Source organism: Amphiprion ocellaris, chromosome 23 (genome assembly GCF_022539595.1).
Source record: "Amphiprion ocellaris isolate individual 3 ecotype Okinawa chromosome 23, ASM2253959v1, whole genome shotgun sequence".
In the NCBI taxonomy this organism is placed as follows: Eukaryota; Metazoa; Chordata; class Actinopteri; family Pomacentridae; genus Amphiprion; species Amphiprion ocellaris.
Window position 1 is genome coordinate 24,000,701 of NC_072788.1, and position 27,931 is coordinate 24,028,631.

The 27,931-nt window shown below is 38.0% G+C and overlaps 3 protein-coding genes across 5 annotated transcripts; 1 reads left to right on the forward strand and 2 right to left on the reverse strand.

Annotated features, from left to right (window-relative positions):
• Nucleotides 1-517: 517 nt before the first annotated feature.
• Nucleotides 518-9,738, reverse strand: LOC111564317 (butyrophilin-like protein 1). Of its 3 annotated transcripts, XM_055007725.1 has the most exons (16): nucleotides 9,682-9,738; nucleotides 8,568-8,661; nucleotides 6,881-7,216; nucleotides 4,129-4,416; nucleotides 3,908-4,033; nucleotides 3,622-3,752; nucleotides 3,341-3,388; nucleotides 3,182-3,256; nucleotides 3,076-3,123; nucleotides 2,854-2,940; nucleotides 2,580-2,621; nucleotides 2,366-2,482; nucleotides 1,849-1,902; nucleotides 1,454-1,609; nucleotides 1,133-1,240; nucleotides 518-1,023 (listed from the first exon to the last, which is right to left on the reverse strand). In XM_055007725.1, the coding sequence occupies exons 2-16, from the start codon at nucleotides 8,653-8,655 to the stop codon at nucleotides 823-825; spliced, it is 1,905 nt and encodes a 634-aa protein (XP_054863700.1). In that variant the 5' UTR covers nucleotides 8,656-8,661; nucleotides 9,682-9,738; the 3' UTR covers nucleotides 518-822. The 3 variants fall into 3 exon arrangements, with proteins under 3 accessions (XP_054863700.1, XP_054863702.1, XP_054863701.1); XM_055007727.1 differs by lacking the exon at nucleotides 3,182-3,256; XM_055007726.1 differs by lacking the exon at nucleotides 2,580-2,621.
• A 1,341-nt stretch (nucleotides 9,739-11,079) lies between these two features.
• Nucleotides 11,080-12,421, forward strand: LOC129348190 (high affinity immunoglobulin gamma Fc receptor I-like). Its single transcript, XM_055008034.1, has 5 exons — nucleotides 11,080-11,104; nucleotides 11,213-11,254; nucleotides 11,517-11,768; nucleotides 11,861-12,106; nucleotides 12,261-12,421. Exons 1-5 carry the CDS (start codon nucleotides 11,080-11,082, stop codon nucleotides 12,419-12,421), a joined length of 726 nt encoding a protein of 241 aa, XP_054864009.1.
• Nucleotides 12,422-16,362: 3,941 nt separating this feature from the next.
• LOC129348128 (selection and upkeep of intraepithelial T-cells protein 6-like) lies at nucleotides 16,363-27,791 on the reverse strand. Its single transcript, XM_055007724.1, has 16 exons — nucleotides 27,747-27,791; nucleotides 26,971-27,064; nucleotides 24,501-24,842; nucleotides 23,189-23,479; nucleotides 22,978-23,103; nucleotides 22,660-22,814; nucleotides 22,353-22,454; nucleotides 22,151-22,255; nucleotides 21,879-21,929; nucleotides 21,351-21,461; nucleotides 20,374-20,460; nucleotides 20,069-20,152; nucleotides 19,085-19,153; nucleotides 17,363-17,473; nucleotides 16,991-17,098; nucleotides 16,363-16,836 (listed from the first exon to the last, which is right to left on the reverse strand). The coding sequence occupies exons 2-16, from the start codon at nucleotides 27,053-27,055 to the stop codon at nucleotides 16,750-16,752; spliced, it is 1,914 nt and encodes a 637-aa protein (XP_054863699.1). The 5' UTR covers nucleotides 27,056-27,064; nucleotides 27,747-27,791; the 3' UTR covers nucleotides 16,363-16,749.
• Between the last annotated feature and the right edge of the window lie 140 nt (nucleotides 27,792-27,931).

The following is a 27,931-nucleotide window of genomic DNA, read 5'->3' on the forward strand; positions in this document are numbered from 1 at the left end:
CAGATAAACTGAGATTCACAGACATGAATGAATGATCAGCCAGTTAAGATTAATGTGGATCTGCAGCTACACTTCACTCATGCACTGATGTACTTTTAAATATAAATACTTTTATACTGTCCTGGTAATTTGAGGAATGTTGGAAAATTATCTGAACAATTTCAGGGAAAAAAAGTCAAATGTCTGTCAGCACCAAACATCACAAATTGTCCAAATATCTCTTTAAATACAAAAGTACGAAAATAGAACATATTTGGATGTTGATTTTTCTTAAAGAAGTTCAAAATCTACCTGAACATCTGGACCATGAGGATAAAAGTAAATATGTATTCATCAGATTTTTTTCCCCATTCATGACAGAAAACACACATAAAGTAATTCTAAATTGACTGTACATGAGATCAAGTACAATCTATAAAACAACAACAAATCTAAACAACAGCATCATTGGAAAAGTCAAGTTCTGTGGTTTCATCTGATGCAACTGAGATGAAAAGATGAGAATCTGGATACAAAGTGCATCCATCAGGCTCTGCAGGTTCTTTTATTGATAATGACATTTAAGAACCATAATAATACCACATATGAGGAGTGTAGCAATAATGTACGAATGAAATATGACACAAAAATACAGAATACAAATCTGACTCTATTTTACATTTCAAACAAAACATCTTTTGAACAGTTGAACAAAAGTTTACTCTCAAATCCATAAAAAGTTTTTAGTCTACTTAGGAAAATGATGCAGCTCCGTCCCTGCAGTGATGTGATTTAATGTTTAATGATGTTTAAAGTTTGCTGTTTGCTGGATTAAACCACTTTTTACTGTTCAGGATGCAGTCTGTCATCTTCTTTTCCTGTTGCTGATGAAATCTGTTCAGTGTGAAAGTTTACTCCTTTGAATTCTCCAGTCTGATTGAAAAGGATGAACTGAAGTAGATCTCCACGTTTCAAGGGCTTCAGGTCTTTCCAAACCAGGTTACTGATAGCAGGATCATGGTGACCATAATCTGCACACCATAACTGTAAATACAATGAATGCAAATGTCAAAAACCTCCAACTAAAAGATCTTGATGAAAAAGCAAAGGAATGAAAACTGCTGCATTAATTGTCACATTAATAAAGACTCACAGTGATTTCCCCCCCAGCCTTGACTTTGAAGGACTGATCAAATGTGTATGTGCATAATTCTCTGTTGTTGATATGAAGTTCTAACTTGCAGCCTCCCAGTAGTTTCTCCTGAAGGAAGGAAATCAAACACAAGAAGATAAAGTCTGAAGGTTTGTCACTGATCTATTTAATGTGCAGCTACCAGATGAAATACCCTCTATTCTATTTAACTGGCATTAGCTTGTTCTCAAAGATCCATCTGGAATAGTTCCTGATCCACTTGGTTATTGTATTGTTAAATATATTGCACATGCTTATCTTTATCCATACAAACTTTATTACCTCAGTGGATGTGTTTTTAAGACGGAGATATTTGCCCTGATGGTGAACTTCATCCAAAATAATGTCTCTTAGATCACTGTGATGATCTGAGCTTCTGCTGCTCTGTTGTCTGGACTCTATCTGATGATCCACATCTTCAGATTTACTTCCATCCAGCTGAGAAAGAGACAAACACACAAAGATCAGACATTAAAGTCTGATCAACTCTGAGCTACTTAAATCTCTGAGTTTGTGTTAGTCAGGATTTTTCATCACCTCATCTCATAATTCTCCAGCTGACAGACAGAAAAAGCTGAACTGTTTCAGATATTTGGTGTCTCAGACTTGATCTGATTTTAATTTGATGTCAACAAATCAACAAGTGGAGAAGATTAAAATTAAGATAATGCATGAACCTCTTTCAGATCTTTTCCATTCTTCTGCTTCTCCTCCCAGATTTTTTTGTCCAACTGGTATGAAAAACAAATTAGAGAAACATTTTATTTAACGAGACATCAACTTTACTTTCTGGTCTGAATAAATTCTGTCATGTGATCAGCAGAAAGATGTGATTAAAGTTCTGTTCAGATCCTCTGGTTCAGGTTTCTTCAGTGTTTATTCTCAGTAGATTCATACAGTAACAGGTTGGTGACCTTTTTACTTCCTGTCATGTTCCTCTTTACTGTTCAATCTGTATTTAAACAGGATTTATCATCTGTAACACCAACAACACTCAAAGCAGTGATAAATGTTTTATATTTTCATGATACTGTGTCCAATAGTTTATTACTGCACCAGAACAATGTAACTGTAGCTTCTACTGCAGCTTCAAATTTAGTGTCTTTGACTTCTGAATATGTGACAGTAGCTGGATTTAGATCTGAGCTGCAGCTTCATGTGGAGAAAGTCTTCTCAGTGTTTGTGTCTTTTTACTTGTCTTCTCAGTTTGCTGATCTCTGCATCCTTTTCCAGCAGTTTAGTCCTTGACTCTCTCTGGATGTCATTGACTTCCTTCCATCGCCTGTTCGCTTCTTCTTGTGCGTCCTTTAGCTAACAAACAGATAAACACTGATTTTAACAGGAATTATCAGTGTGTGATTGTGTGCTTTAGATTTGTTTGTATGTCAATGACTTGTCCATGATAAACCTGTTTGTTCTTGATTTCCACCTCTGCTGATAAATCGTCCAGCTGAGAGCAGAGAGATCAGTTCTGTTACTGAACCATGTGATGGATGAAATGTATTAATGACAAACAAAACAAACAGAGAATCAAGTCCATCTGTCCTGGTGTTTGTTCCACTATAAATTATGCAGATCCAGTTCTCTGAGGTGTTGAAGGAACCGTGAATGTGAGAATAAATTTAAACTTGACAGTTTAGGGGCTGTAAAGGAATGTTCTTGTATAAAACACAAAGAAGAACCTTCTTCTTCAGAGATGCCACTTCATCCTCAGCCTCCTCCTTCTTCTGCTGCTCAGCCTGATTTCCCTTGAAGGGATTCACTGCAGACTGAGACATGGAAACATGAAAGAACAAACACGTGTGACTTTTTCTAACAATATGTGAGTAAACCCACATGTTTGTTTTTATATTTCTACAGACTGGTTGATTGACTGTTATTTCATGTTTTGTGTGTCTTCTTACCAATAAATCCCAGATAGTCTGGGAACCAGCAGCTTGATTTCCTGTCAACTGGGAGAGAAAACAAACAGGAGAGTTGAGATATTTTCATAAATACAGAAACATAAACCTGATTGTTCTCCTCAGTTGGAGTCTTTTCTTCTTCTACAGCCTCCTTTCTCATCTGATCCTCATCATAGGTCATCTATTTTAAAAATGATTTTTAGAACTGCCACACAAAATTACAATCCATATAAATGAGAAATATGTTAAGTGAACTTTGTTCAACCTCTTCTTCTACAGCCTCCTGATCCATTTGTATCCCATCATGGACCATCTGAAAAAAAGAAAACAGAAAAATCAATCTTTAGAGTTACAGTATGAGATTACAAAGTATATAAATATAAAATGTTGAGAAATTTTAATGAACTTTGGTAAACCTCAATGCTACTGAACTAAACTAAATTTGTTAATGCAAGATAGTTTTTTATGCAAATGCAAGATTATTATCTATACAAACTGTTTCTCTAATTTCTTTTTTTGATTCTTGCAGTTTTTGTTGTTTCTTACATGTTGGTTTATTGGATCTTTTTCTCCCAAATCCTGCATTTCCACGACTTCATGTGACATCAGCATCTCTGCTTCAGTTTCACAGCAGTTCTTCTCTTCTTTTTCAGTTTTGTCCAAGGTTCTCTTGGTTTCTGTGCAAAATGAAAGCAGGAGAATCACAGTATGAAAGACTTTTAATCAACTTTAGAATAGTTTTGATCTGTATGTCTCAAATAATTCTTTTTATTAATGAACTTTCAGAATAAATTGATATTTACAATGAAATGTTAATTCATTTGAGACTTACTGGTTCTGTTTTTTCTCCACAGGAAAAAGCCAGATGCTAAAATCAACATGATGCAAACAACCAAACTAACAGACAAACCAACAATGATGGGAACAGCTGAACTATATGGGATTATGAAGAAATCATCTGAAATGATAAAACACAGAATTACAAGACATTTCAATAAAGTTTGGGGTTTTGAAGATGATCACATCATGCAGTACATTTCAAGCCAAGTTTACCTGGAACATGGATCCATGTGTCTCTGGTCTGGTTGATGTTGTTCTGCTGGACTCTGCAGGTGAACTTGTTTCCATGTTTCTTCTCCACAGTCACTCTGCTGCTGACAGTATAGAGGTCATCAGGACCTCTGACTGTCTCTGTAGGTCCAGCAGAGAGGAGGTTTCCCTCAGCGTCCAGCCACAACACCTCAGGTTCTGGATACCAGCCTGCAGACTCACACTGTAACACAACTCCTCCTGTGTGTCCATTGATTCCTGCTAAACTGATCACAGGTGGAGAAGCAGCACCTGATCATGGACAGAAGGAAACATGAAAACAGGGCTGTCAAGATCATACAGAATGAAGCATTAAATTAATAAAAGTTCAAAGCTACAGTATCCTACAGATAATGTTCAATATCAGTTGAATATCAAAAGATTCAAAACTGCATCTTCTCTCAATAGTTGCAACATTTTTCAGTTAAACCATCTAGTATTTGCTCTTATGTTCAATCAAAACCAAATACTTGAGAAAGACTATAACTCAGGCCTCGAAGTAGAAAATTAATTAAACAAAAGTGAATCCACCTGTGATCATTGAAATTAACGGAATTCGTCTGTGATTTCCAGTCAGACTAACTGCATGATCTTGGTTAAAAACTGAACTTTCTCAGTTCTGGACCTAAGGGCTGAGTCTATGTCTTCATCATGGCTCCACATGGAAAAGAATTGAAAAGAGGAAGTGAAAAATCTTACAGTTAGTGTTCACAAAGATGTAAAAGGATTCAGAGAGATCAACTAAAAATCAGAAGAAACAGTGACAACAGTAAGCAGGAGATATAGAAAGAGCCATTGTACCACGAATCAGAGCTCCAAAAATGACTCCACAGACAGTGAACTACTTTCACAATGTGACTGTGAAAAACAGACAACAGCTGCTTCAGTCTTGGCATGAGGGTTATCAATGGAAGTCAGAGTTTATGTGAAGCTCAGACAGTGTGAAGGACATCGAACTTTATAGACGGAGGACATAAAAAAGAGCTGTCCTTGCTTCTTTGGTGCAAAATTGCAAAATAAAGCAAAAAAAACCATAGCTTGACACATCTTTTGGTCAGATAAATTTGGTGGGCTTAGATGGTGTCCAGCATGTTTGGTGTGAACCTGATCAGGACTACCACAGCCCTGACAGTGAAGCATGGAGGTGGGAGTGAGATGATATGGGGCTGCATGAGTGTAAAAGGTGTTGGAGAGATGACATTTATAGATGAATGCCTGTGGATAAACCAACAGACCTGCTGACAACACTTTCAATTTGCAGAAGCTTGAAGAAGGGGAATATTCCAGCATGAGAACCATCCAGAGAACAAAATCACACAAGAGTTTTTACAATGGAACAACGTGGAAACCAGGTTTTTTTGCAAAATCCTCAACTCTTCTGGGAATGCTTTCCACAAGGTTTAGGTGTGTGTTTATGGGTATTCTTGACCATTTGTGAGGTCAACACTGATGTTGGACCTGAAGGCCAGGCTCTCAGTCTCTGATTCATGCCAGAGGTTCAGGTCAGGACTCTGTGGAGACCAGTCAAGTTCCTCCACACCAAATTGACTCATCCATGTCTTTATTGACCTGCTTTGTTTACTGGTGTCAGTCATGTTGGGACAGGAAGAAGCCATCCCCAAACTGTTCCCACAAAGTTGGGAGCATGAAATTGTCCAAAATGTCTGAATTACTAAGAGTTCCTTTCACTGGAACTAAGCAGTCAACTCCTGAAAAACAAGCCTCCACCATAATCCCAACTAAAGCAAACTTTACACTTGGCACAATTGCAATCAGGAAGTTCGTCTGGCAACTATCAAACCCAGACTGGTCCATCAGATTGCCAGATATAGAAGCTGATTGGTTAGTCCAGAGCACATGTCTCCACTGCTCTAGAGTCCAGTGGCAGCTGCTTTACACCACTGCATCTGACGCTTTGCATTAACTTGGTGATGTAAGGCTTGGATGCAGCTGCTCGGCCATGGAAACCCATCCATGAAGCTCTGTACGATGTTCTGGAGCTAATCTGAAGTTTGGAGGTCTGTAGCTATTGACTCTGAAGAAAACTGTTGTACCTCAGCATCCAAAGACCTCGCTTCGTGATTTTACGTGGCCAACCACTCCATGGGTGAGTTGTTGTTGTCCCCAGATTATAATACAACTACCAGTTGACTGTGGAACTTTCATGAATGGACTGAATGCACAACCTGGCAACTTATCGCGGTACCATGCTTGAATTCACTGAGCTCTTGAGAGTGACCTATTCATTCACAAATGTTGGTCGAAGCAGTCTTCATGCCGTGGTGGGAGGGGGTCCCAATGCTTCTGGCAATATAGCATCGCTTGAAACTCCAAAATATCCTAAAAATTTTCGGTTTGACTTGAATTTGTCAAAAATTACTCAAATGTAGTCCAAAATGCCCCAGAATTGTTCATAATGACTCAAACTGTGTTTGATATTCATTAGTTAGAGCAACACGACCCTTTCAGAGCAGAATGACTTTTATTAAATTGAGCTCCTACTGTATGATCTATATTTTTAGTATGACTGAATCTAAACTCCTGAAATTTTGCAAATACTCCAAATGCTGTAAGGTGATACAGTTTTGAATCATTTGACAGCGATACTGCAAACTAACTTACTCATTTATGTTTCATACTCTACTGAAATATTTTTCTAGAGGCATAAAAACAAAGTCATAGATGTGCATCATGAGAAAAGTATTTGTGTACTTACCAACAACTAGCTGAACGTTGGTCTGCTTTTCCAGTGTTGGAATATAACAACTGTATGTTCCTTTATCAGAGAGTTTCACTCTGTTGAGTCTCAGTGAAATGTTTCCGTGTTGCAGCTCCTCAGTAAACAGCGTTGTTCTTCCCTGAAATGTTTTGTGTTTTTTACCCTCAAGTTCCAGACCAGAGCGCCACACATAAACAAATCTGGGTATCAGATCAGGTCTCGACCACTCTAACGTCATTTCTGTCACATCCTCAGCAGGTTCCAGATGACATGGTAAAATGATGTCATCACCGAGTGTCGCTACGATTGGCTGAGATGCACCAATCAGTTGACCTGTAAAACCAAACATTTCTTTTAGTGTTTCTAAATGAGCAACGTAAGTGTCTTGAGATACTGCATTATTGATACTGTTTGTCTCATACAGTTGTAAACAATAGTTTACATTCACATGTCAAGACCATGTATATGATGTGTACAGTGACTCCTATAACTCTGAAATTTCGAAGATGAAATCACTGAAACTCATGCATCTTTAGCACAAAAAATACAACAATCATGCATTGTGGCTCTTTCATAGATTTATCGTAATTCCTCTGGAAATATGACAAAATCTGCTCTGTCAAAAATATACACACAGTAACTTGAACTATCAGTTTTAGTGATGTAGAAAGATGTGTTCATCAAACTTTCTTCATGGCATGACCTCTTAACTTCCCATGAATGAGTATGATTGACTACAGCTGCTGATTCCTCTGCGCCAATTTAAATAGAACCATTAGATCAACTCAATGAACTCTGGTAAAATCACAACAGTAGGAAAGTCTGAGGAGCTCAGCAAAGACATAAAAAGCAAATCATTGACTTGAACAAGTCAGAAAGTCACTTGGAGTCATTTCAAAGCAGCTTCAGATCCAAAATCATCTGTTTATAAGTATAAAGTTCATGGTCCAGTTGTGTTACTGCCACCATCAGGAAGAAAACACAAACTATCACCTGCTGCTGAGAGATGATTGTTCAGGATAATCAAGAGTCAAGCAGGAATCATCAGAAAGCAGGTCTGAATGAATGAGAAGCTGCTGGAACACAGCTGTCAGTGTCCACAGGGTTTTACATCAACACGAGCTGAAAGGATTCATGGAGAAGGAAGTTCTTCTTCTAGAAGCAGAACCTTAAAGCTCCACTCAAGTTTGCTGCTGATCACGTGGACAAAGAAAAGACCTTCTGGAGGAGTCCTTTTTGGGGAGGCCTTTAACCCCACGACCACCAAACCTACCATCCAGCATGGTGGTGGCATTATCATGCTCTGTTGAACTGGAGCTTTACACAAAGGAAATGGAATAATGAAGAAGGAGGATCACCTCCACATTCTTCAAGAAAACAAACAAATTTAGTTGAACTGCACCAATCCTGTCCAAAGAAGTCAAAGATAAACCAGAAATAAAAAAGAACCTGAGGTGAGATGGACATTTAACCAAATATTAGCATTGCTGTAGCAGATTTTATCTTATTTCCAGATAATCTTTATTAAATCGATGAATGAATCAAAATATATGATTGTTTTTTTACATGCTATACGTGGTCTTTACAAGAGTATAGAAACTTTTTGTGGTGGAGAGGGTTTGTAGCGACTGTATCAGTGGCATCGTACTGACCAACACTGGGATTGTGTTTGTGTGTAATTTACCTCTACAGATGTCTGTTAGCAGGAGATGGACAACCAACACACTGAGAGTCCTCAGATGAGATGTGAGGAAGGGTTCAGCCAGCATCATGGAGCTCTGAAAATGAACACAAGTCAGTAAAAACTGTACAGAGTTCCATAAAAATATAGCTGTTTAATAAGTCATACAGCGACATGTACACAAGGTTGTTCATCCCAACAGGTTTTACCTTATCTGAAGAATATTCTCAGTTTTTTTTGTTTTTTTTTCCATTTGCCTCTGTATTCTTGATTTAATTCCATGGTCAAACAACTGACTATTTATCGGTGCCAGAAACGATCAAAACTGACAAATTGGTAAGTTTTTTTTCCCCCCTTATCAGCAGTTCTGATCCTCATGTTGAAAAACTACAAATATACACTCAAAAGAAGTGGAAATCAATATAAATCAGATAAATGCGCCTCAGTCACTATTATTTTCCCCTTCAAATTGGGGAACTCTGTCAGGATAGTCCTGTTGTTTCTTTCTGGTCAAGCTTAGCACATTCAAATATGCTTCAAACAAGATCTGGATTTTTAAAGTTTTTTAGATTTTTTTCTGGAGGCTGCAGTCACAGAAAAATAAAACACATCCTTTATGATTTTTTTCTTTGCTCTACTTAAATTGCAGTTTATATATATCACCATCATCTATTATCTGTTTGATTTACAGCAGCTTTTCTATTCATTTATTCTTATTGACTCCTCCACTGATACTGACTTTCTACTTTCACTTTTGACCCACAGTTTGATCTCTCCTACCTGTCTGTCCATTTTACACTAAAATCACATTATACTTTCACTTTTAAAGCTTAAGACTTTAAAGCATGTCCCTTACTGAATAGAAAACATGTTTGAAAGCTGGTTTATATGAATATTTTAGTGCACATTAGAAGCAAGTGTCTTGGTTCGTTACTATGACAGCAAAGACTCCATATAAGAGTAAACAAATTAGTGTTAAAACCAACAGATGAGTCGTTAAATTGCTGAAAATCAGATTGTGGTAGAAAAGAGGCACAAATCGGCATGCAGACCCAACTTTACCAAACCTTTCTGATGTGTTTAATATGAAATATAAGCAGTGTTAAAGACGACGTACCTGTCGATCGCTGCAGTCACCTCATTATCTGACCAACTGTGTAAATCATTGTCAAGTCTGTACTTTGACCTTTTATGAGCTGTTCAGGGAATTTGTTTTGCAAATATTGCTACAGCTCATGATTTTATTTCTTTTAGTGCAGTAGTTTGGCCTAATATTTAAATTTTGAATGTATATATATATATATATATATATATATATATCAGCTGCTTTCTCATGCAGTAGACGAAGTCACGTATGTCGTACCAACCCAAAAACTAAGCACCACCTCCAGGATGTTAGTGGTCTTTGCAGGTTTAGCAGTTTTTAAAAAAGGTGGAACATTCTGCCTGTGATATTCTGACAATGTTAAGGGAACTCGTTCTAGAAAGTTCTTTTGTAAAATCCTCTTGAAATGTTCCATGATAATAATGGAAGAACGTTCCCAAACCAACACTGAAAAAATGGTTTCTAGATGTTATCAAAGCTTCAGATGACAGAATGTTTTTAATACAGAACGTTTTAAAATGTTCCTGTAATGTGAGATGTTAAAAGGAGAACAATTTGCCTTTCTGTTGAGTGAACATTCTTCTATAAGAAGTTACCTCAATAACAAAGGAAGAATGCTCTCACATCAACATTCAACAAGCATTTTAAAAACGTTTTTGAAACCTCCGACAACAGAATGTTCTTTCCTGTGGTGCATCAACAAAAGTAAGGTTTAATGTTCTCAGGATGTTTTGAGGATGTGGTTGAAGGAACACTTTAACAAACGTTCTCACAATGTTACATGACAACAAAAGGAAGAACGTTCTTAGTGGAACATTAATTTTGAGAATGTTACGTCACAACAGTCTAACAATGTTCTCACTAAGCATTTTAGAACATTTCTCGTTATCCTACGTTTAAGAAGACCATTCTGGGAACTAAAAGAAAACTTCAAAGTGACTTAGTAGAACTTTGCAGAGCTTTCGTGGAACATTCTTGGAACAAAACCATTCTAGGATCACATTATGGGACATCCAGAGCTGCATGGAACCATTTCTGCTCAGCTACGTAACCAACATATCAGCATCCAGCTCATCAACAGTCAGTTTTCTTCTTTTTTGTCATCTTTTTATGTACAGTTGGCTAAATTCAGTGTTTTCTTACCAGAACAATAGAAATTACATTTATTAAAACTTATTTTATGTATCACTGCCTTCGTAGTTGCTTTATCCTGTATCTTTTTACTTTTAATATCTGTGTAGTTCATCAGTTGAGGTTGCCATATATCTGCAAGTGTTTCTTTAAGGACAACCCGACTTATTTTCACACTTCAGAGTTTCTTCACCTCGAGGTCTGTAGAGGAAGAGGAAGTTTCCGTCTGCATTATTAGTTCAGCAGCATCTCAGTCTGATGTTCAGTCAGCAGACAGACATGGAGGTGAAACCTGTGCTCATGTGTGAGTACATCAGTTTTTTGTTCTTTTCAGGTTTGTTTTTTACTTTAACAGGATTTCTGTATACTATTTAAATAGGTTGTGATAATCTGTTTTTTGTTGTGAATCCAGTGGTGCTTGTATCCATTCTGCTGCTACATGTTCACAGCGTTGGTAAGTAGCGTTACATTGATGACTTTTTGCATCAGATTTGACTCCTTTCTATGTTTAAACCAGACTTTAAGACGAAAGGTCACTTAAACCAATGTTTTGCTCAGTATAACTTCAGTTACAGATGTCCACACAAAAAGGATACATGCATAAATTACCAAATTCGAAATATACACTGATTTGTCATAATGTTGTGTTTTACCACCAATCCTACATGTTTCGTTTCAGAGATTTTAGTTTGACTCTCTCCTTGTTTCTGGCTCAGATGCAGTTTTCCGTATTGTTTCGAACAGACTGCAGCTCTTTCAGTACGAGTCCGTCTCCTTCCACTGCGAAGGTCTCGACAACTCGACTCAGTTGAAAGGAATCAGGAACACTGAGGGATTTATCTCAGTGTGTGATGTTACGGTGACGGTCTCTTGCACCATTCATAGAGCCTATCTAACCGACAGCGGAGAATACTGGTGTGAAACTGACGGAGGAGATAGAAGCAGCAGCACCAACATCACCGTCACCGGTAGGTTTGAGTTTCTGTAAGAAGTCAGTGGGAGACATCCTTCACAAACAGGTTGAAACCATATTCTAGGACTGAATAGAAATGTGTTCCAGCTGGTTCTGTGATCCTGGAGAGTCCGGTTCTCCCTGTGATGGAGGGAAACAACGTGACTCTGAAGTGTAGAACCAAGGAGATGTCTTCTGATCTGACAGCTGCTTTCTATAAAGATGGACTCCTCATCGGGAGCAGCTCTGCAGGAGAGATGATCCTCCACAGTGTTTCTGGCTCTGATGAAGGACTCTACAACTGCAACATCTCCAGTGTTGGAGAATCTCCACAGAGCTGGTTGACTGTCAGAGGTAACACGTTGCTTTTATTCTGATTATTTGATCTAAAATCACTTCCAAAGCACCAACTACTGGTGTCAGAGTAAATGTCATCCCTTTGGGCAGCATGTTACTGTTCTCTTCCTGTTCCTGTGGTGTTACAGCAGATATATTTTCCTCTTTGCAGCTCTTCACAGACACATCTGTCCATCCTCTGGTTCTAACTCACATGTTTATCTCATCCTGAGGACTGTGTTCACCATCATCATGGTGGTTCTGCTGCTGCTGCTGCTGCTGGTTGGACTGATTCACTGTCATTCAAACTCAGAGTCACACAGAAGTAGGTGATGGTCACGTATGAAGATGTCTGACTGATAAATTAAGACATGAACACGTTAAGAAGATGCAGCCTCCATTTTCTTCACTGTGTGTGTTTTTTTTAATTGACCTGGTTGGTTATTGTCTTAAAACCACAGAACCCGACTGATACATGAACTATTTCTATCAGACCTGACAAGTTTTCTTTGCAGCTGTAGTTCTGTGTTTTATTTTAGATGCTGCAGATGCTGGTGATAATTTGAGCTTCTTAGACACAACTACATGAGAAAATGTTCGTATATATTTATAATCAGCAGAGTTCATCTAAAGGCTCTTTAGAAACAACAAGAAGCTCAGTTTGGCAACTTTAATGTTAACTTCTACAGTAATTCAACCTTTAATTCTTCTGTTTTTCTTTTTAATGTCTGTAATGTAATGATATACAATTCACCCCACTTTGCGTGTTTCATGCTTGTGTTGCTTTAATACATGAATCATGGTCAGTATAATTCGGTTTTATTTGACAAGAATTTGCAAAAAAAAAAAACGCCTCTTTGAAATCAAAATGAAAACAGATTTTTACAAAATGATATCAGTTAATTGAAAATATGCAAGTTAAAGTAAATGACTGAATAAATATCCACCCCCTTCAGGTCAGTATTTAGCTCAGTTTTTGTGTCATCAGACCAAAGAAACTTCTTCCAGTTGACCTTAGAGTCTCCTACAAGCCTCTGGGAAAATTCCAGGTGAGATTTCATCAGAGCTTTTTCCAACAGTGGCTTTTTCTTTGTCATTCTTCCATTGAGCTTTGACTGGTGAAGAAGTCAGAAAACAGCTGCTGTATGTAGAGTCTGTCAGATCAGAGCCACTGAAGCTTTGAACTCCTTCAGAGAGGTTGTAGGTGTCTTGGTGGCCTCCTTCACTGGTCTTATTCCTTCCCAGTCATTCAGTTTATGAGGACAGCTATAGACAGATTAAACAAGTGCCACAGTCCTTCCACTGCTTAATGATGGATTTAACTGAACTCTGTAGGATGTCCAGTGAGGTGGAACTCTTTTTGTAAGCATCTGTTGACTTACATTTTACAGTGATCTTTTCTCTGAGTTGCTTGGAGTGTTTATTTTTTTATTTTTTTGTCTTCATGTTGCAACTAACAGCTACAGGTGTTTTATGCTACATTCATTTGTCACACATCAGCTGCACTCAGGTGATCTACATTTTACTAATTGTGACACTGCTGGCATCAACTAGCTGGATCTCTGTTTAATTATGTCAGTCACTTTAAAGGGGGTGAATATTTATGCAGTCATTTACCTTATATATGTGCAATTAATTGACATGATTTGGGGGGAAAAATGTGTTCATTTTGATATTGAAGAGTTTTGGTTTGTTTTTTTGTTTGTTTGTTTTTGAGCAAATTCTTGTCTAAAAAGCCAGATTATTTTGACCATGATTTCATGGATAAAAGCGACAAAAGAGTGAAACATCCAGGGGGGGTGAATGCTTTTTATAGTAGTACATTACTGGAAATGACATGACTTATACAATCCTGTATATACAGACTATTGTGTTTTAATAAAGCTTTTTTTTCCGGTTTCTGTTGTGTTTCTGTCAGTGGTATCAGGATATTACCCAAACTGATAGAATCATTAATTCTAAAAAGTACAGACAGATTTTATTTCATGATGCTCTGAAACTGATCCCAACTATTGCAGCAAAAAAAACACCTGATAAAACCCTGAATGTGTTGAGATGATGGATGGATGGATATTTCTGGTCTTTTCTTGTTGTATCTTCTGTTCATTACAACTTTGATAAAAACAACAAACCTAATGAGTTTTCCACAGAACTAAACATCTAAGTTAAAAAAAATGGACAATTCTAAACAAGTTTTTTGAAAATAAAACAAAACAAAAATGACAGCTATAATGTTGACTTGGATATTTATTTTTTTTAAAAAGTCTCATCTTGACTCATCCAAGATGAGTCTTGTCAAGTTCTGTCCTCAGCTGTCTCTCAGTCTCATTCCATTTCATGTTCTCATCCTGGAGCTGGAAACAAGAGAGAGACAGAACAGAATATTTATCTGAACACATCTGTACATGACATTAATGTCTGACTTCTGATTGGTTGGAGACTCATTTAAACCATGTTCATGTAACTAAACTTCATGTGTAACTAAACTACATGTCTGATTGTCACTATTATGTTTCTAATTAACAGATCTTCTGCATTTCTTTAATTGGTTCATTGTCATTGATTATCAGCCTGAAATCATATGAGCCAGATGGATTTGTCACCCTGCTGAAAATGCAGTAAAGTGTTCAGTCATGTTGCAAAAAGGTCATATTTTAATCCAAATCTGTTTCTAAATCTAACTGCACAGTTTTGGTGACTAAAATTTAACCAAACAGAGAGTGAAAATTAAATGGAAGTCTAAAAATAAATGTCCCACATGACTAACTACCCTGGACTCCTGGATGAAAATCCTGTTGCTAACTTGTACCTTCACATTTTTAAGTAGATTTTGTGGCTCTTTCAAGTTTTTTGATGGGTTCAAGTCAGGACTTTGGGGAGACCAGTCTAGAACCTTCATTCTATCCTGATGGAACCATTTCTTTACCACGTCTGATGTGTGTTTGGGCTCATTGTCTTGTTGAAACATCCAACTGTGTCCAAGATCAACCTTCTACTGATGGTTTTAGGTTTTCCAAAAGATCATGGAGGTGATCCTCCTTCTTCATTATTCCATTTACTTTGTGTAAAGCTCCAGTTCCACAGAGCATGATACTGCCACCTCCATGCTTGATGGTAGGTTTGGTGTTCTTGGGGTTAAAGGCCTCAACTTCTCTCCTCCAAACATATTTCTGCTCAGTTTTTGTTCCATCTGACCACAGAACTTTCCTCCAGAAGGCCTTTTGTCTGCCTTTGTCCATGTGATCAGCAGCAAACTTGAGTCCAGTTGGGAACATAAAAAACCCAGTTAAAACGACTAAAACATAATTTGAAAAGCAAACCAGCAGCTACTATAATCAGTTCAACCAACTCTGCGTATCAACATGGCAGCACAGTGAAGAAGGTTAATGATTAACTGGTGCATTTATCTCTCAGTAGTAAAACAATCCAGTCGTTATCGAGGTCAGAGCTTATCTGCAGTCAAACAAGCCATAAAATGCAAACACGAGACACTTTCACTTTCGCTTTTACCAGCGAACTGATCTCCACAGTCAGACTGTAAAGTGTAACTAGAGATTATCCGCATTCAAAGATGCTACTCCAGTTTTTAACTGGAATCCAAACGTGAATCTTTGTTCATCTGATTTCTGAGCTCAGCTGAACATCTTTCACAGAAATCTAAACACATCATTCATAAATGCAACATCACACACTCAGGGCTGCTTAAATAAAAAAATTACTGAAAAACAAATGATGCATTTATTTACAGTCAGCAGAGTTCATCGAAAGGCTCTTTAGAAACAACAAGAAGCTCATTTTCACAACTTCAGTGTTAACTTCTACAGTAAATCAACCTTTAATTCTTTTGTTTAAAAGACATTTATAGATGTAACATCAGGTTTTTCTTTTTAATGTCTCTATTGTAATGATTTGGCTGCAACACATTACTCAGAATGACATGAAAAAAACACAATCCTGCATATAAGGGCTATTGTGTTTTATAATAAAATGTACTTTGTATAGTTTGTGTTGTGTTTCTGTCAGTGCTGTCAGGATGTTATCCAAACTAATAGACTCGTTAGTTCCATAAAATATAGACATATTTTATTTCGTGATGCTGTTCCTTCTGGTTTGGAAACTCGATTAGAAACTGATCCCAACTATTGCAGCAAAATCCTCTTTGGAGAAAAAAACAGCTGATAAAACCCTGAATGTGTTCAGACCTGAATATTATAAAAACTATGAGATCAAGCAGACAGAGAAACAAATTAAACAGTTCATGTCTAAAGAAAAACTCTGTTAAGTGAAAGAAGATTTATTTAATAAAGCACAAGATTGGGGTTCAAATTAAATACTGATGTTTCCCTGTGGAAGATATTTTATTCATGTTTTTCATGTTGTGCACATATTTTCCAGAATTTTGTCTTTTCTTGTTGTATCTGCTGCTTATTACAACTTTAATAAAACAACAAACTTAAGTTTTCCGCAGTATGAACCTGAATTTAATTTGATAAAAATACAAAATGAACATTTCAAAACAAGTTTTATGTTTCTGAAAATAAAATAAGATAATATTGTTGATAATTGATATTTAAAAATAGGTATACAATCTCTCATTTTGGTTCATCCAGAGAAACCTGCAAATAAACAAAAACAATGATGTTGCCTCATGTTTACACACATTACTGCAGTCTGTATTCCTTTCCTTCATTGGTAATGAGGGTGATCTGCAGTTCTCCAGTCCTCCAGGCTGTGAAGTCGATGTTCACCTGAATGAGATAAACAGTGTGTCAATATAAGCAACATAACTATAGATGCAGTACATACAAATGTCACAGACGTACAAACTAAAAATAGTGAGAAAGACAGAAGTCATCAAAATAAGTGAAAAATGTAGCAGCATAAGTTGAAGTTAAGACTCACATAGTGACTCCCTTCAGCCTTAATTATTAATGGATGATTCCATTTGGTTATGGTTGGTCCTCTGGTGGTGGTCTTTAGTTTTAACTTCCAGCCTTCCAGATTTATCTCCTGCAGGAGGAAAATTAGACACCAAAGGTAGAAAAACTAAATAATCTCCAGTGTGTTACATTCATGGTGTCCACAAATCAAATTATGACCTCTTTACATGTTGATCTACAAGTCAAAATGCACTCTGATGTTAACAGCATTAGCTGTTATTTAATGGACCATTTAGAAAATCTGTGGATATATTTGATCATCATATAGATATAAAACTTATTGTACATGTTTACACAGTATTCAGAAGGTTCATCTGTATGTAAACATCATTACCTCAGAGGAAATGTTCCTGAGACGGATGTAGTTCTCCCATGTGTTGAGCATTTCTAAAATTATGGGTGCTGTCATTGACCTCCTACTGGCTGAGCTGTTTTGATTGATTTCCTTCAGTTGAAAGACAACACACAGGTCAGTTATTCAGGTGTGTGTGTGTGTGTGTGTGTGTGTGTGTGTGTGTAGGTGTGTGTGTGTGTGTGTCGGGGGGGGGGTTGGAGTTATAGGAGTCATTGGAAAGTAAATGCTGTCATGATATTCATGTTTCAGGGCCTCCACCCTGGTCCCTGCATCATCCCCACCTGATCTCTCTTATTCTCCCTCCTTGCTGTTAATTCCCTCTGTTTTCCTCTCTTTCAGTTCTCTCTCTGTCCTCTCACATCAATCTTGCTGTGCTGCTCTCCACAGCAGCAACACATTACTAATCAGTCTCATCAACAGAACTCTGGGCAGCTGTGATCCATCACACCTGTGATCCATCACACCTGTGATCCATCACACCTGTGATCCATCACACCTGTGATCCATCAACTACCATAAAAGCCAGTCTCACACTCCACACCCTGCCAGATAGTAAGCTCTGCTACTGCAGTCAGTTCTAGTCAGTAAAAAGACCTTACGAACCTGTTCTCTGGTCCACAGTTCCCAGCTGCTCGGTTCTGCCATCCTGCCAACCTGGTTAAACCTCTAGATTCCCCACCAAACCCTCCAGATCCCCCCTCCAGCCCCTGGACCTCCATGCCAACTGTACCACTCTGACCTCAGAAATTCCTGCCTGCCCTTCTGGAATAAGATGCTCCAGTCCTTTCTCTGCCGCCAACCCACACAAGGGAGGCGCCTCCTGGGCCGCCGGTTCCCAGAACGGACCCCTCCTGCCCACCCCATTAGTGAGTTCCAGGTAGTTAATTCCCTGACAGCCATTCATTTAATTAGTTCCCTGCCTGCCTCCTTAGTTGGTCCCGTATACTTGTTCAAATAAACCTACTCCTTTTCCTATTCCAACCACTCGTCTGTGTGCTCTCTGCTTGGGTTCACCCCCGGTGTAACATCATGAGCTTTACAAGTGAGGTTGTGTCTGTTTAACTCGTAACATGAGAACATAATTAAATGAACTCTGTGTGTAAAAGCAGGTTCTTATCTGTTAGTAACCATCTTGGTGCTGTGAAATATTGGAAAGTCAAAGATAAGATTTTTCCAAACACACAATATTCCTGTTCACTGGTTCACAGTAATGTTAACTGACTGAGGGTGGAGGTAGAACTGAGAAGATGTTCTATTACAGAGTTGACACTTGTAGCTGCTGAACTGTAGCTAGAAGAACTGGAGTCTTTAATTTTAGCTTTAGTTTTCTCCAGCTGACATAAAAACACAACACACATATTTGTTGAGGTGAGACTGAGCGTTCCGTAGATTCATCAAGTTACTGAAGCGCATAGAAAAAATAAGAGTCCAGCTTTAAACTCATTACTTCAGCTTTTCATTCAACATGTACTTTGACAAATGTCTCGTCACTCTCTAAAGCATCGTCTTCCTAAACTTTCATCAACAAAATTCATCTCCATCTGAACAACCAAGTTTATGCCATTGAGCTGACAAACCCACATGACTGAGTCTCAGGTATTTCATCTTTCTGATTAGTTTTTATAGATGGTTTGAGTAGACTTGTTGCTAACAACAAATCAGCTTCATATGAAAAGAGAAGAGAGATGACAGCAGATAAACCTTCATTTCCTGGAGTTCTGTCTTCAGTTTTCCTTCAGACTCCGTCCACTTCTGCTTCTCATTCTGGAGCTGCAAACAAGAGAGACACAAACCAGTATATTAATCTGAACACATCTGTACATGACTTTAATGTGTGACTTCTGATTGGTTGGAGACTCATTAAAAGCATGTTCATGGAACATAGTTGAGTTCTGCTTAAATCTCTGTTTCTGGAGGTTTAGATGGTGAGTAAGTTCTCCTCTGAACCAGCTGCTTGGAACATTCACTTTATCACCTTATTTTAATTCAGGTAACTCTGTCTCTCAACAATGATGTTCATATTTAACTAAACTACATGTTTGATTCTCACTAATACGTTTCTAATCAACATCTTTTCTTTTATTTCTTGTCAACCTGGTAACAGAGAAAATGGAGGAAAGTCTTCAAACATGTTTTCAAAGGTTCATATTTTAACCCAAATCATGGTGTTTTTCTAACTGCATAGTTCTGGTTGCAGAAATTTAACCAAGCAGTGAATGAAACTGAAACCAAAGTGTCAGAATAAAGGTTCCACATGGAACATGAATCCTGGTCTCCTGGATGAAAGTCCTGTTTCTGTTTTATGTCTTCTTCAGGAAACTTTGTGGTTCTTTCAGACTCTAAGCTTTTCCTACAACGTCACAGTCTGAGAATTCTAGTGAGAAAATAGATTTGAATGAAAAATGAGAATGTAGTTTAGTGGTTTAGGAAGATAATTGTTGCTTTCAGAATGATGGATGTTTCTGCAGTGGAAGTGACACCACAGTGTTTCCAAACTTTACTTCCTTTTACTGACCTTCACTCATTGATTTATGCTCAAATTTAAAGTTGATATTTAGAAAATCATCATTTCTGTTCAAAGTTAATTTCATTTCATTTATTTTATCAACATTACATCATGGTGAGACAGAGTTCAGTGAACATGTCAGTTATTTGATTAAAAAAGATGATGATGGTGAGATTTACCTTCATCAGACGACTGTTCAGGGTCTCATTTTTCTGTTTCTCCTGATCGAGATGATTCTTGATATCATCAGATTCTTTCTTCATCTAAGGAGTGAAAACAGACATGAAGAAGTTCCAGATGTGAGAAATGTTCATTGATTTACTGTTTTATAACACTGTGGTTCAGTGACAGAACAAAGATTGAAGAAGATCCTCAATAGACAGAACAAAATAAAACTAGAGTCAGTAACAGAAGAAATCCTGATCTCCAAACTCTCCAAAACTATGTTTAATGTCAACATGATTAGTTGAACCTTGTTACTTACCAGTTTTTGCTCCTCACTCTGCAGTTTAGTCTCCATCTTCTGTTGATCATCCAGAAGCTGCTTCAGCTCAACTTGTTTTTCTTCACACTGGAAGGAGAGAAAAAGGAAAAGAGGAACAAAATAAGAGACATTCAGTTTATATCTTATACTACAAACTGACATGTGTGACAAATAAAAAATGAATAAAATAAAACTCTTGATATCAGCATTGTTAGATCATGTCTCTTGGAAACACATTTTTAGCTGGTGCTAATTTGCAGCAGCGATGTGTTTGATTAGAAGCATGGATCATGTTTCAGCAGAACAAATTAATGCTTTAAATAAATGTTTCTGCAAGATCAGAATGTAGAACTTTATAGTTTGGAGGAAACAAAGCCTGCAGTGGAACCTTGTGTCTGAGAAAATATGTTTTAATGCAAATAAACAACAATAGCAAAAAATAAAACTATGGAAATGTAACTGAGATGAGATGAACTTTTCTAACAACATGAGGAACTCACTGACAACCTACTTTTTCCTGCCAAAATATCCAGTCCTGCAGTAAAATATACACTTGTAGTGATTACTTCATTATTAGACTTAGTTTGTGGAAACACTTCAGACACAACATGTTGATTTCTAAATAACTAAAAGCAGCATCTTTCTCTGACTTCAAGCAACTGAAGTGAACCAGAGACTGTCTGAATGTGAACTGTGGTCTCTGTAAACCCTCCATCCACCCCGACCTCCTCCTGCCACTAAAAGATGCCTCTGAACACAACCCAGTCACTGCTGATGGTTGAACCAAGGAAAACTAAATATGAGAGAAGTTAAAAAGGTCATTTCTAGGATGCTGGTTCCTCAGTTTGAAGTCCTGACATGTGACCTGAAGAATTCTGCTTCAACAGAACGCTGGAATCAATAAATTCAGTAGAAAATAGAGATTTTAGATCACAGAGAACAACAAAGTAGGATTCTGAATGTTTGAAAATATGAACCTCCTCATCTTTGTTCTGGAACTCCGTGTTCTTGGTCATCAGCTGTTTGCTGAGGTTTTCTATTTCTGTCTGTATTTTCTTCTTGTCTTCTTTCTTCTTCTGTTTTTCTGACTGCAACATATAAAGACACATGACTGAACATAAAATACAAAAAAATAAATGAAGGTTTCGATAAATGCTGAATAACACATGAGAAATCCTGCTATGTTCTTGTAGAAATTCTGTTTTTCAGTGTCTAATGTGTTTTTCAGTCACGTGGACAGAAACATTTTCTCTTCAGTGTTTTATGTCTATGATAGACTGAATATAAAAATCTCTCTGCTGCTCTCTAACTTTGTTAAAGTCATTAAGTGTTTTAAAGTTAAAGTTAATGTAACAATGAATAACTGGCAGAGAATCCAGCAATGAGTGATTTTATGTTAAAATAATGGACACGTCATAATATTGATACTATAAGTGATGAGATTTATCAATAAATGACTGTTTTCTAATGATGATGGAACTCAGAGTGTGTTATTGTGATTATACCGAAAGAATGGAAGGCCAGAAAGACTTTAACTCTTCTGTGATTGTCTTCAGCTGTGAGGAAAGAGGAGAGAAAAACAAAGACATGATCATCATGTTACAGCAGAACCAGAATCATTTGACCTAATAATGTAAAATACAGTCAAGTGGACTGAATATGTGAATAAAACTTCAAGACAGATGATGTAAATGATGTTTTCTGATCCAGTTACTCAGACAGCAGAGATGTTCAGGTTTCTTTATAAATACAGATGAATTAAGACAAATAAATAAACCTTTGTATTCTTGGTGTTCAGGTCTTTAATTAGGTTCTTCAGATCCTCCTGAATCTTCTTCTTCTCCTCCTGGAATCTTTGCAGCTCACTTTGTTTGTTTTTAACCTGGAAAAACAACCAGAAGGTTGAGATTTCTGATTTGGTCTCCACTCCATCTAGACCTGATATTTTAGTGATGGTAGTTTATAAATGTTTATTTAACCTCAGTTTTCTTCATGTCCAGCTTCTCTTTCAGTCTCTGTATCGTATTCTCAGCCTCTTTCTTCCTTTGCTCCTCCTTCTGCTTCAGTTCTTCCTCCTTTAACTGAGAGACATGAACAAAGACAAGATGAAAAACATGGTTTTAGTTGGACAAATAATTTTTTTCTTCTGAACTGTCCAGATTCTTTACTTGTCTTCCTGTCAGAGCTTGAATACTGATGTCTGATCTGCTTTAGAGACACAAACCTTCTTCCTTTATTCCATAATTGTTTGTTTACATCAAACTTGACTTTATTTTCTGTCATCACCTGATCTTGGTGTCTTTCTTCATCGACCAGCAGTGAAACTTCTGCTTCTTTATTTACTCGTTTGCTCTTTGGTTGCTTTTCCTTTTCCAAAGTCTTCATTAACATTAGAGCTTCTTCTTCAGATTTAACCTGAACATCTTCTCTTCTTTTGGTCCCTTTGAGAAAATAAAATCATCAGTATTTAAATATATAAAGGACATAATCTAGACAGGTGCATATAATAAAATGAAACCTCTCATTTCACAGTTTTCATTAAATCCTCAATACTTTGTAAAGGTCAAGAGTTTTTCTTTTTATTATTATTAATGTGTGACTTACTGTTTTGTCTTCTCGTGTGAACAAAAACAACAACTGCTAGAATGAACAGGATGATAGAAACAACCATGCAAACAGCCAGACTGACTGTGGTTGAGGTGGAACAGGACTGGACCACAAAGAAATCATCTGAAATGATAAAACATGGAATAATTTGGTATTTATATGAAACTGAACCATGGATTTTCTCAACTTCAATACAAGTGATAGTTACGTGGAACATGGATCCATGTGTCTCTGCTCTGGTTGATGTTGTTCTGCTGGACTCTGCAGGTGAACTTGTTTCCATGTTTCTTCTCCACAGTCACTCTGCTGCTGACAGTATAGAGGTCATCAGGACCTCTGACTGTCTCTGTAGGTCCAGCAGAGAGGAGGTTTCCCTCATTGTCCAGCCACAACACCTCAGGTTCTGGATACCAGCCTGCAGACTCACACTGTAACACAACTCCTCCCTTTCCATCAATCCCTGCTAAAGTGGTGACAGGTTGGGAAACAGCACCTGAAACTGAACAAGAAGCACATTTAAAACAGGAGTCAGTCACCAAAGGAATGATGTAGAGTTTATCATTACATCTGGTAAAGAATGCAACGCCTTAAAAATAATCATTCATTGTCTTTAGTCTCTACTTTAAGACAGCAGATCAGTTTCTTTAATATTTGACCATTAAACTCTGTTGGCTTCTAAACAGTTTTTTGTGCTTAAGTATCTTATGAGGCATATTTCCACTGCAGGAACTTGATGAGGGATTCAAATGTTTTTAGGAACAGCTCTTTAATCAGCTTTTTCAGTTTTCTGTTTCTATTGTTTTCTGTTTCTTTGACTACAACATTAACTCCAAGTGCACCAAAACGAATCATAGCTACTGAACTTAGCTCCAGTTCTGTGTCGTAAATAGAACAATGAAGGTTTGTAATGTTGGTCTATAAGTTAAATTTGACATTATGAATGGTTTAACCTTTCAGTGCAGGGCAGCTTCCATCAAGTCAGTACTTTTTTTTACCCAATAAATGGCTTTCTGGTTCTACTGATGTGGTAGGAACATCTACAAAAGTCCAGAATGCCTGAATGCCTTCAGAGCAATGTTTGTCAATGTGAATCCTTTCTAATAAATACACCAATGAATGCATTCTTAACTGCTGGATCAAAAACCGGAACAACTCCCTAAACAGACATTTTAAAAGAGTCTGTAGAACATATTAAATGCCTGTCAGTTAGTCAGCAATTTTGTTTAAAGTAGAAATAAGTGCGCACTTTAACTGGCAGAATTGATGGTATCTGATGAAGCTATGAAGTGGTGAAGAAAGTGTGACATGAGAGACATAACTTTACTGCTCAGAATGTTCTCTGACAAAGAAAACTTCTCAGCTTTCTAGTCATAATCTTTGTTGCGTAAAACTTTTCCAGTTATGTACTGTCTTAACCAACTGAGAAAATGTTTCTTGTCTAAACATGCACAACTTGATATCAAAGCTTGAAAGTGGTGTGAAAACTATTCACACATAAACCAACTACTAGATCTACTAACCTACAACAAGCTCCATGAAAGTGTCTTCATTTAGCTCAGGAACGAAGCATCTGTATCTCCCTGCATCAGCCTGTTTCACTTTAGAGATCTTCAGTGAAATGTTTCCGTTCTTCAGTTCATCAATGAACATTGATGTTCTCCCTTTGTAAGAAGGATTTTTCATTTTTTCAAGGTCATGACCACTACGTGACACATAGATGAATCTGGGGTTGAGGTCAGGTCTGGTCCACTCCACCGTCAAGGTCGTAGCATCATATGCAGGTTCCAGATAACTTGGCAAAATGATGTCATCTCCAAGTGTTGCCACTATTGGCTGAGATGGACCCATTACCTGAGACTGACCTGGAAAGAAAAGATTTGTATGAGTTTCTGAGGAGGAACCAGAAGGAATCAAATCCTAATGCCATATACACTGATCAGACAAAACACTTTGACCACCTGCCTAATATTGTGTTGGTCTGCCTTTTGCTGACCCGTCAAGGTCTGGACTCCACTAGACCCCTGAAGGTGATCTGTGGTATCTGGACTCCACTAGACCCCTGAAGGTGATCTGTGGTATCTGGACTCTACTAGACCCTGAAGGTGATCTGTGGTATCTGGACTCCACTGGACCCCTGAAGGTGATCTGTGGTATCTGGACTCCACTGGACCCCTGAAGGTGATCTGTGGTATCTGGACTCTACTAGACCCTGGAGATGTTCTGTGGTATCTGGACTCTACTAGACCCCTGAAGGTGTTCTGTGGTATCTGGACTCCACTAGACCACTGAAGGTGATCTGTGGTATCTGGCACCAAGATGTTAGCAGCAGATCCTTTAAGTCCTGGAAGTTGTGAGGTTTGGCCTCCATGGATCAGACTTGTTTGTCCAGAACATCCCACAGATCCTGGATTGGATTGAGCTGTGGGGAATTTGGAGGCCAATTCAACACCTCAAACTGGTTGTTGTGCTCCTCAAACCATTCCTGAACCATTGTTGCTTTGTGGCATGGCACATTATCTTGCTAGAAGAGGCCACAGCCATCAGGAAATACCATGAAAGGTGTACATGGTCTGCAACAATGCTTAGGTAGGTGGTTCATGTCAAAGTAACATCTACATGGATGGCAGGACCCAAGGTTTCCCTGCAGAACATTGCCCAAAGCATCACACTGCCTCCACCAGCTGGCCTTCTTCCCATAGTGCATCCTGGTGCCATGTGCCTTCCAGGTAAGCAACGCATCCAGCCATCCACATAATGCAAAAGAAAACATGATTCATCAGACCAGGCCACCTTCTTCCATTGCTCTATGGTCCAGTTCTGATGCTCATGTGTCCATTGTTGGTCTTTCAGTGGTGCACAGAGGTCAGCATGGACACCCTGACTAGTCTATCTATGCAGCTCCATATACAACAAACTGATGCTCTGTACATTCTGACACCTTTCTATCAGAACCAGCATTAACTTCTTCAGCAGTAGCTGGTCTGTTGGGTCAGACCACATGGGGCAGACTTCCTCACCACATGCATCAGTGAGCCTTGGCCGCCCATGACCCTGTCGCTGGTTCACCACTGTTCCTTCCTACCGACCACTGCAAGACCAGGGACACCCCACAGGAGCTGCAGTTTTGGAGATACTCTAACGTCTAACACATCAATTTTGATGACAAAATGTTCACTTGCTGCCTAATAGATCAAACCCACTAACAGGAGCCATGATGCAGAGATAATCAGTGTTAGACACTTCATCTTTCAGTGGTCAAAATGTTTTGCCTGGTCAGTGTATGCTCATATTTGTCAATGTGCTAAACCCAAGCAGCAAACTTCTGAGACTGAAAAATAAAGGCAACTGTGGGGTGCAGTTCCTAAAATGTCCACTCGAGGCTGGCTCCAGAAGTGAGTCAATCCCCATAGACCCCCATGTTAAAATATCAAACTTTACATCATAAATCAACATGATTACAGCCTGTTACAAATATAGTCTTGGTTTCCATAGCTAAAATGCAATTAAGTTGTATAGAATTGTAACTTTTGGGAGACAAAGCTGGCGAGTGACTTCTCTCATTGTTATCACTCATTTAAAGTTCTTCTTATCGTATTTGTTTTTTATGCACAGAGTGAAGTGATTTTAAAACAACTGTACTTATGTGGGGCTGCACAGTGGCTTGGTGGTTAACACTTTGAGCTTGCAGGTAGAAGATCCACAGTTCGCATCACGTCTTTCTCGAATCTTTCTGCATGTTCTCCCTGTGCATGCATGGGTTTACTCCAGGTCCTCTGGCTTCCTCCCAAAGTCCAAAACATGCTGAGGTTAACTGATAACTAAATTGTCCATAGTTTTGAATGCAGGTGTGATTGTTTGGACTGACGATCTGTCTATGGTGTCCCCTACCTTCACCCTAAGTCAGCAGGGATAGACCCCAGCCTGTCCGTGACCCTAATGAGGACTAAGCGCTGTATAGATGGTGGATGGATGAACTTGTGTGGAAGTTACCTCTGCAACAGTGTGTGAGGAGAAGACAGAAGAGCAGAGCAGTGATGGTAGATTGAAGCAACAATCCAGTCTTCTGATGGAACATCCTGCAGCTCTGAAAATGGACAGAAACCATGGATACAATGGAAACTATTACAAAAGTCAGTTTTGAAGTAGTGTATATTTGAGATCAGTGGTCCAGTAAAAAATCAAGATGAAAATATATTATTCTTATCTGTTCTATCAGCTTATTCCCCCATGTAAAATTATATTGCACTTAAAGAGCATTCTGTTGCTATCCAAACACATGACATACAAATACTGCTTTACTTTAACTTTTGTCAACACAGAAGAAAATTAGGTTAGATTATGGTTTTACGTTGGTTGTGGCAAATGCTGTTCATTAGTGGATTTAAAAAATAATGAAGTTGGTGGTATTGTTCGACATTTTATCCAACAAAAGAACACTTTCTGTCATGCAAACTCCATATATGCAATCATATAAAACATTAAAGGTTCTTAAAATGCTACACATTGGTTTGAAACTAGCAGGCTGCTGTTCAAAAACACACAAAAACAATTAAAGCTTCGACAGTAATTACTTTTCAACTGTCTCTAACATCCAACGTATGGAGACTGCTTTTCTATTGAGACTTTAAAATGAACCTAATAGTTTCTTGAATTGTCTGAATTAAGACAAGGTGTTCTTCTGACAGATGAAACTGAATTTAGGACCTCTTAATAGGAGTTAGATGAACAATGAAGAATAGCTAAATTAAATTCAGAAGTCGACGTACCTGTTGTTTGGTGTCTCGCTCATTTCAACTGACTGCAGCTCTGAGATTGAAAAGTCTGTAAATCATTGACTCCATTATGGCTCTTATCAGAAATCTGGATTGTAAATGATGATGACCTAACAAACCTTCAAGTGTTCTCACATTATGTTTCCTCACAGATTCTGTTGGGTTGTTTTTATTATTTT

Coding starts and splice junctions, on each gene's coding strand:
- LOC111564317 (XM_055007725.1), bottom strand. CDS start 8,655: ATGATGCTGGCTGAACCCTTCCTCACATCTCATCTGAGGACTCTCAGT. Junction 3,753..3,907: donor GTGGAGAAAAAACAGAACCA/GTAAGTCTCAAA, acceptor CATTTTGCACAG/AAACCAAGAGAACCTTGGAC. Junction 1,903..2,365: donor TCAGCAAACTGAGAAGACAA/GTAAAAAGACAC, acceptor TTTTCATACCAG/TTGGACAAAAAAATCTGGGA.
- LOC129348190 (XM_055008034.1), top strand. CDS start 11,080: ATGGAGGTGAAACCTGTGCTCATGT. Junction 11,105..11,212: donor GGTGAAACCTGTGCTCATGT/GTGAGTACATCA, acceptor TTGTGAATCCAG/TGGTGCTTGTATCCATTCTG. Junction 11,255..11,516: donor GCTACATGTTCACAGCGTTG/GTAAGTAGCGTT, acceptor TTTCTGGCTCAG/ATGCAGTTTTCCGTATTGTT.
- LOC129348128 (XM_055007724.1), bottom strand. CDS start 27,055: ATGTTCCATCAGAAGACTGGATTGTTGCTTCAATCTACCATCACTGCT. Junction 22,256..22,352: donor TGGACATGAAGAAAACTGAG/GTTAAATAAACA, acceptor TTGTTTTTCCAG/GTTAAAAACAAACAAAGTGA. Junction 19,154..20,068: donor TGAACAGTCGTCTGATGAAG/GTAAATCTCACC, acceptor TCTTGTTTGCAG/CTCCAGAATGAGAAGCAGAA.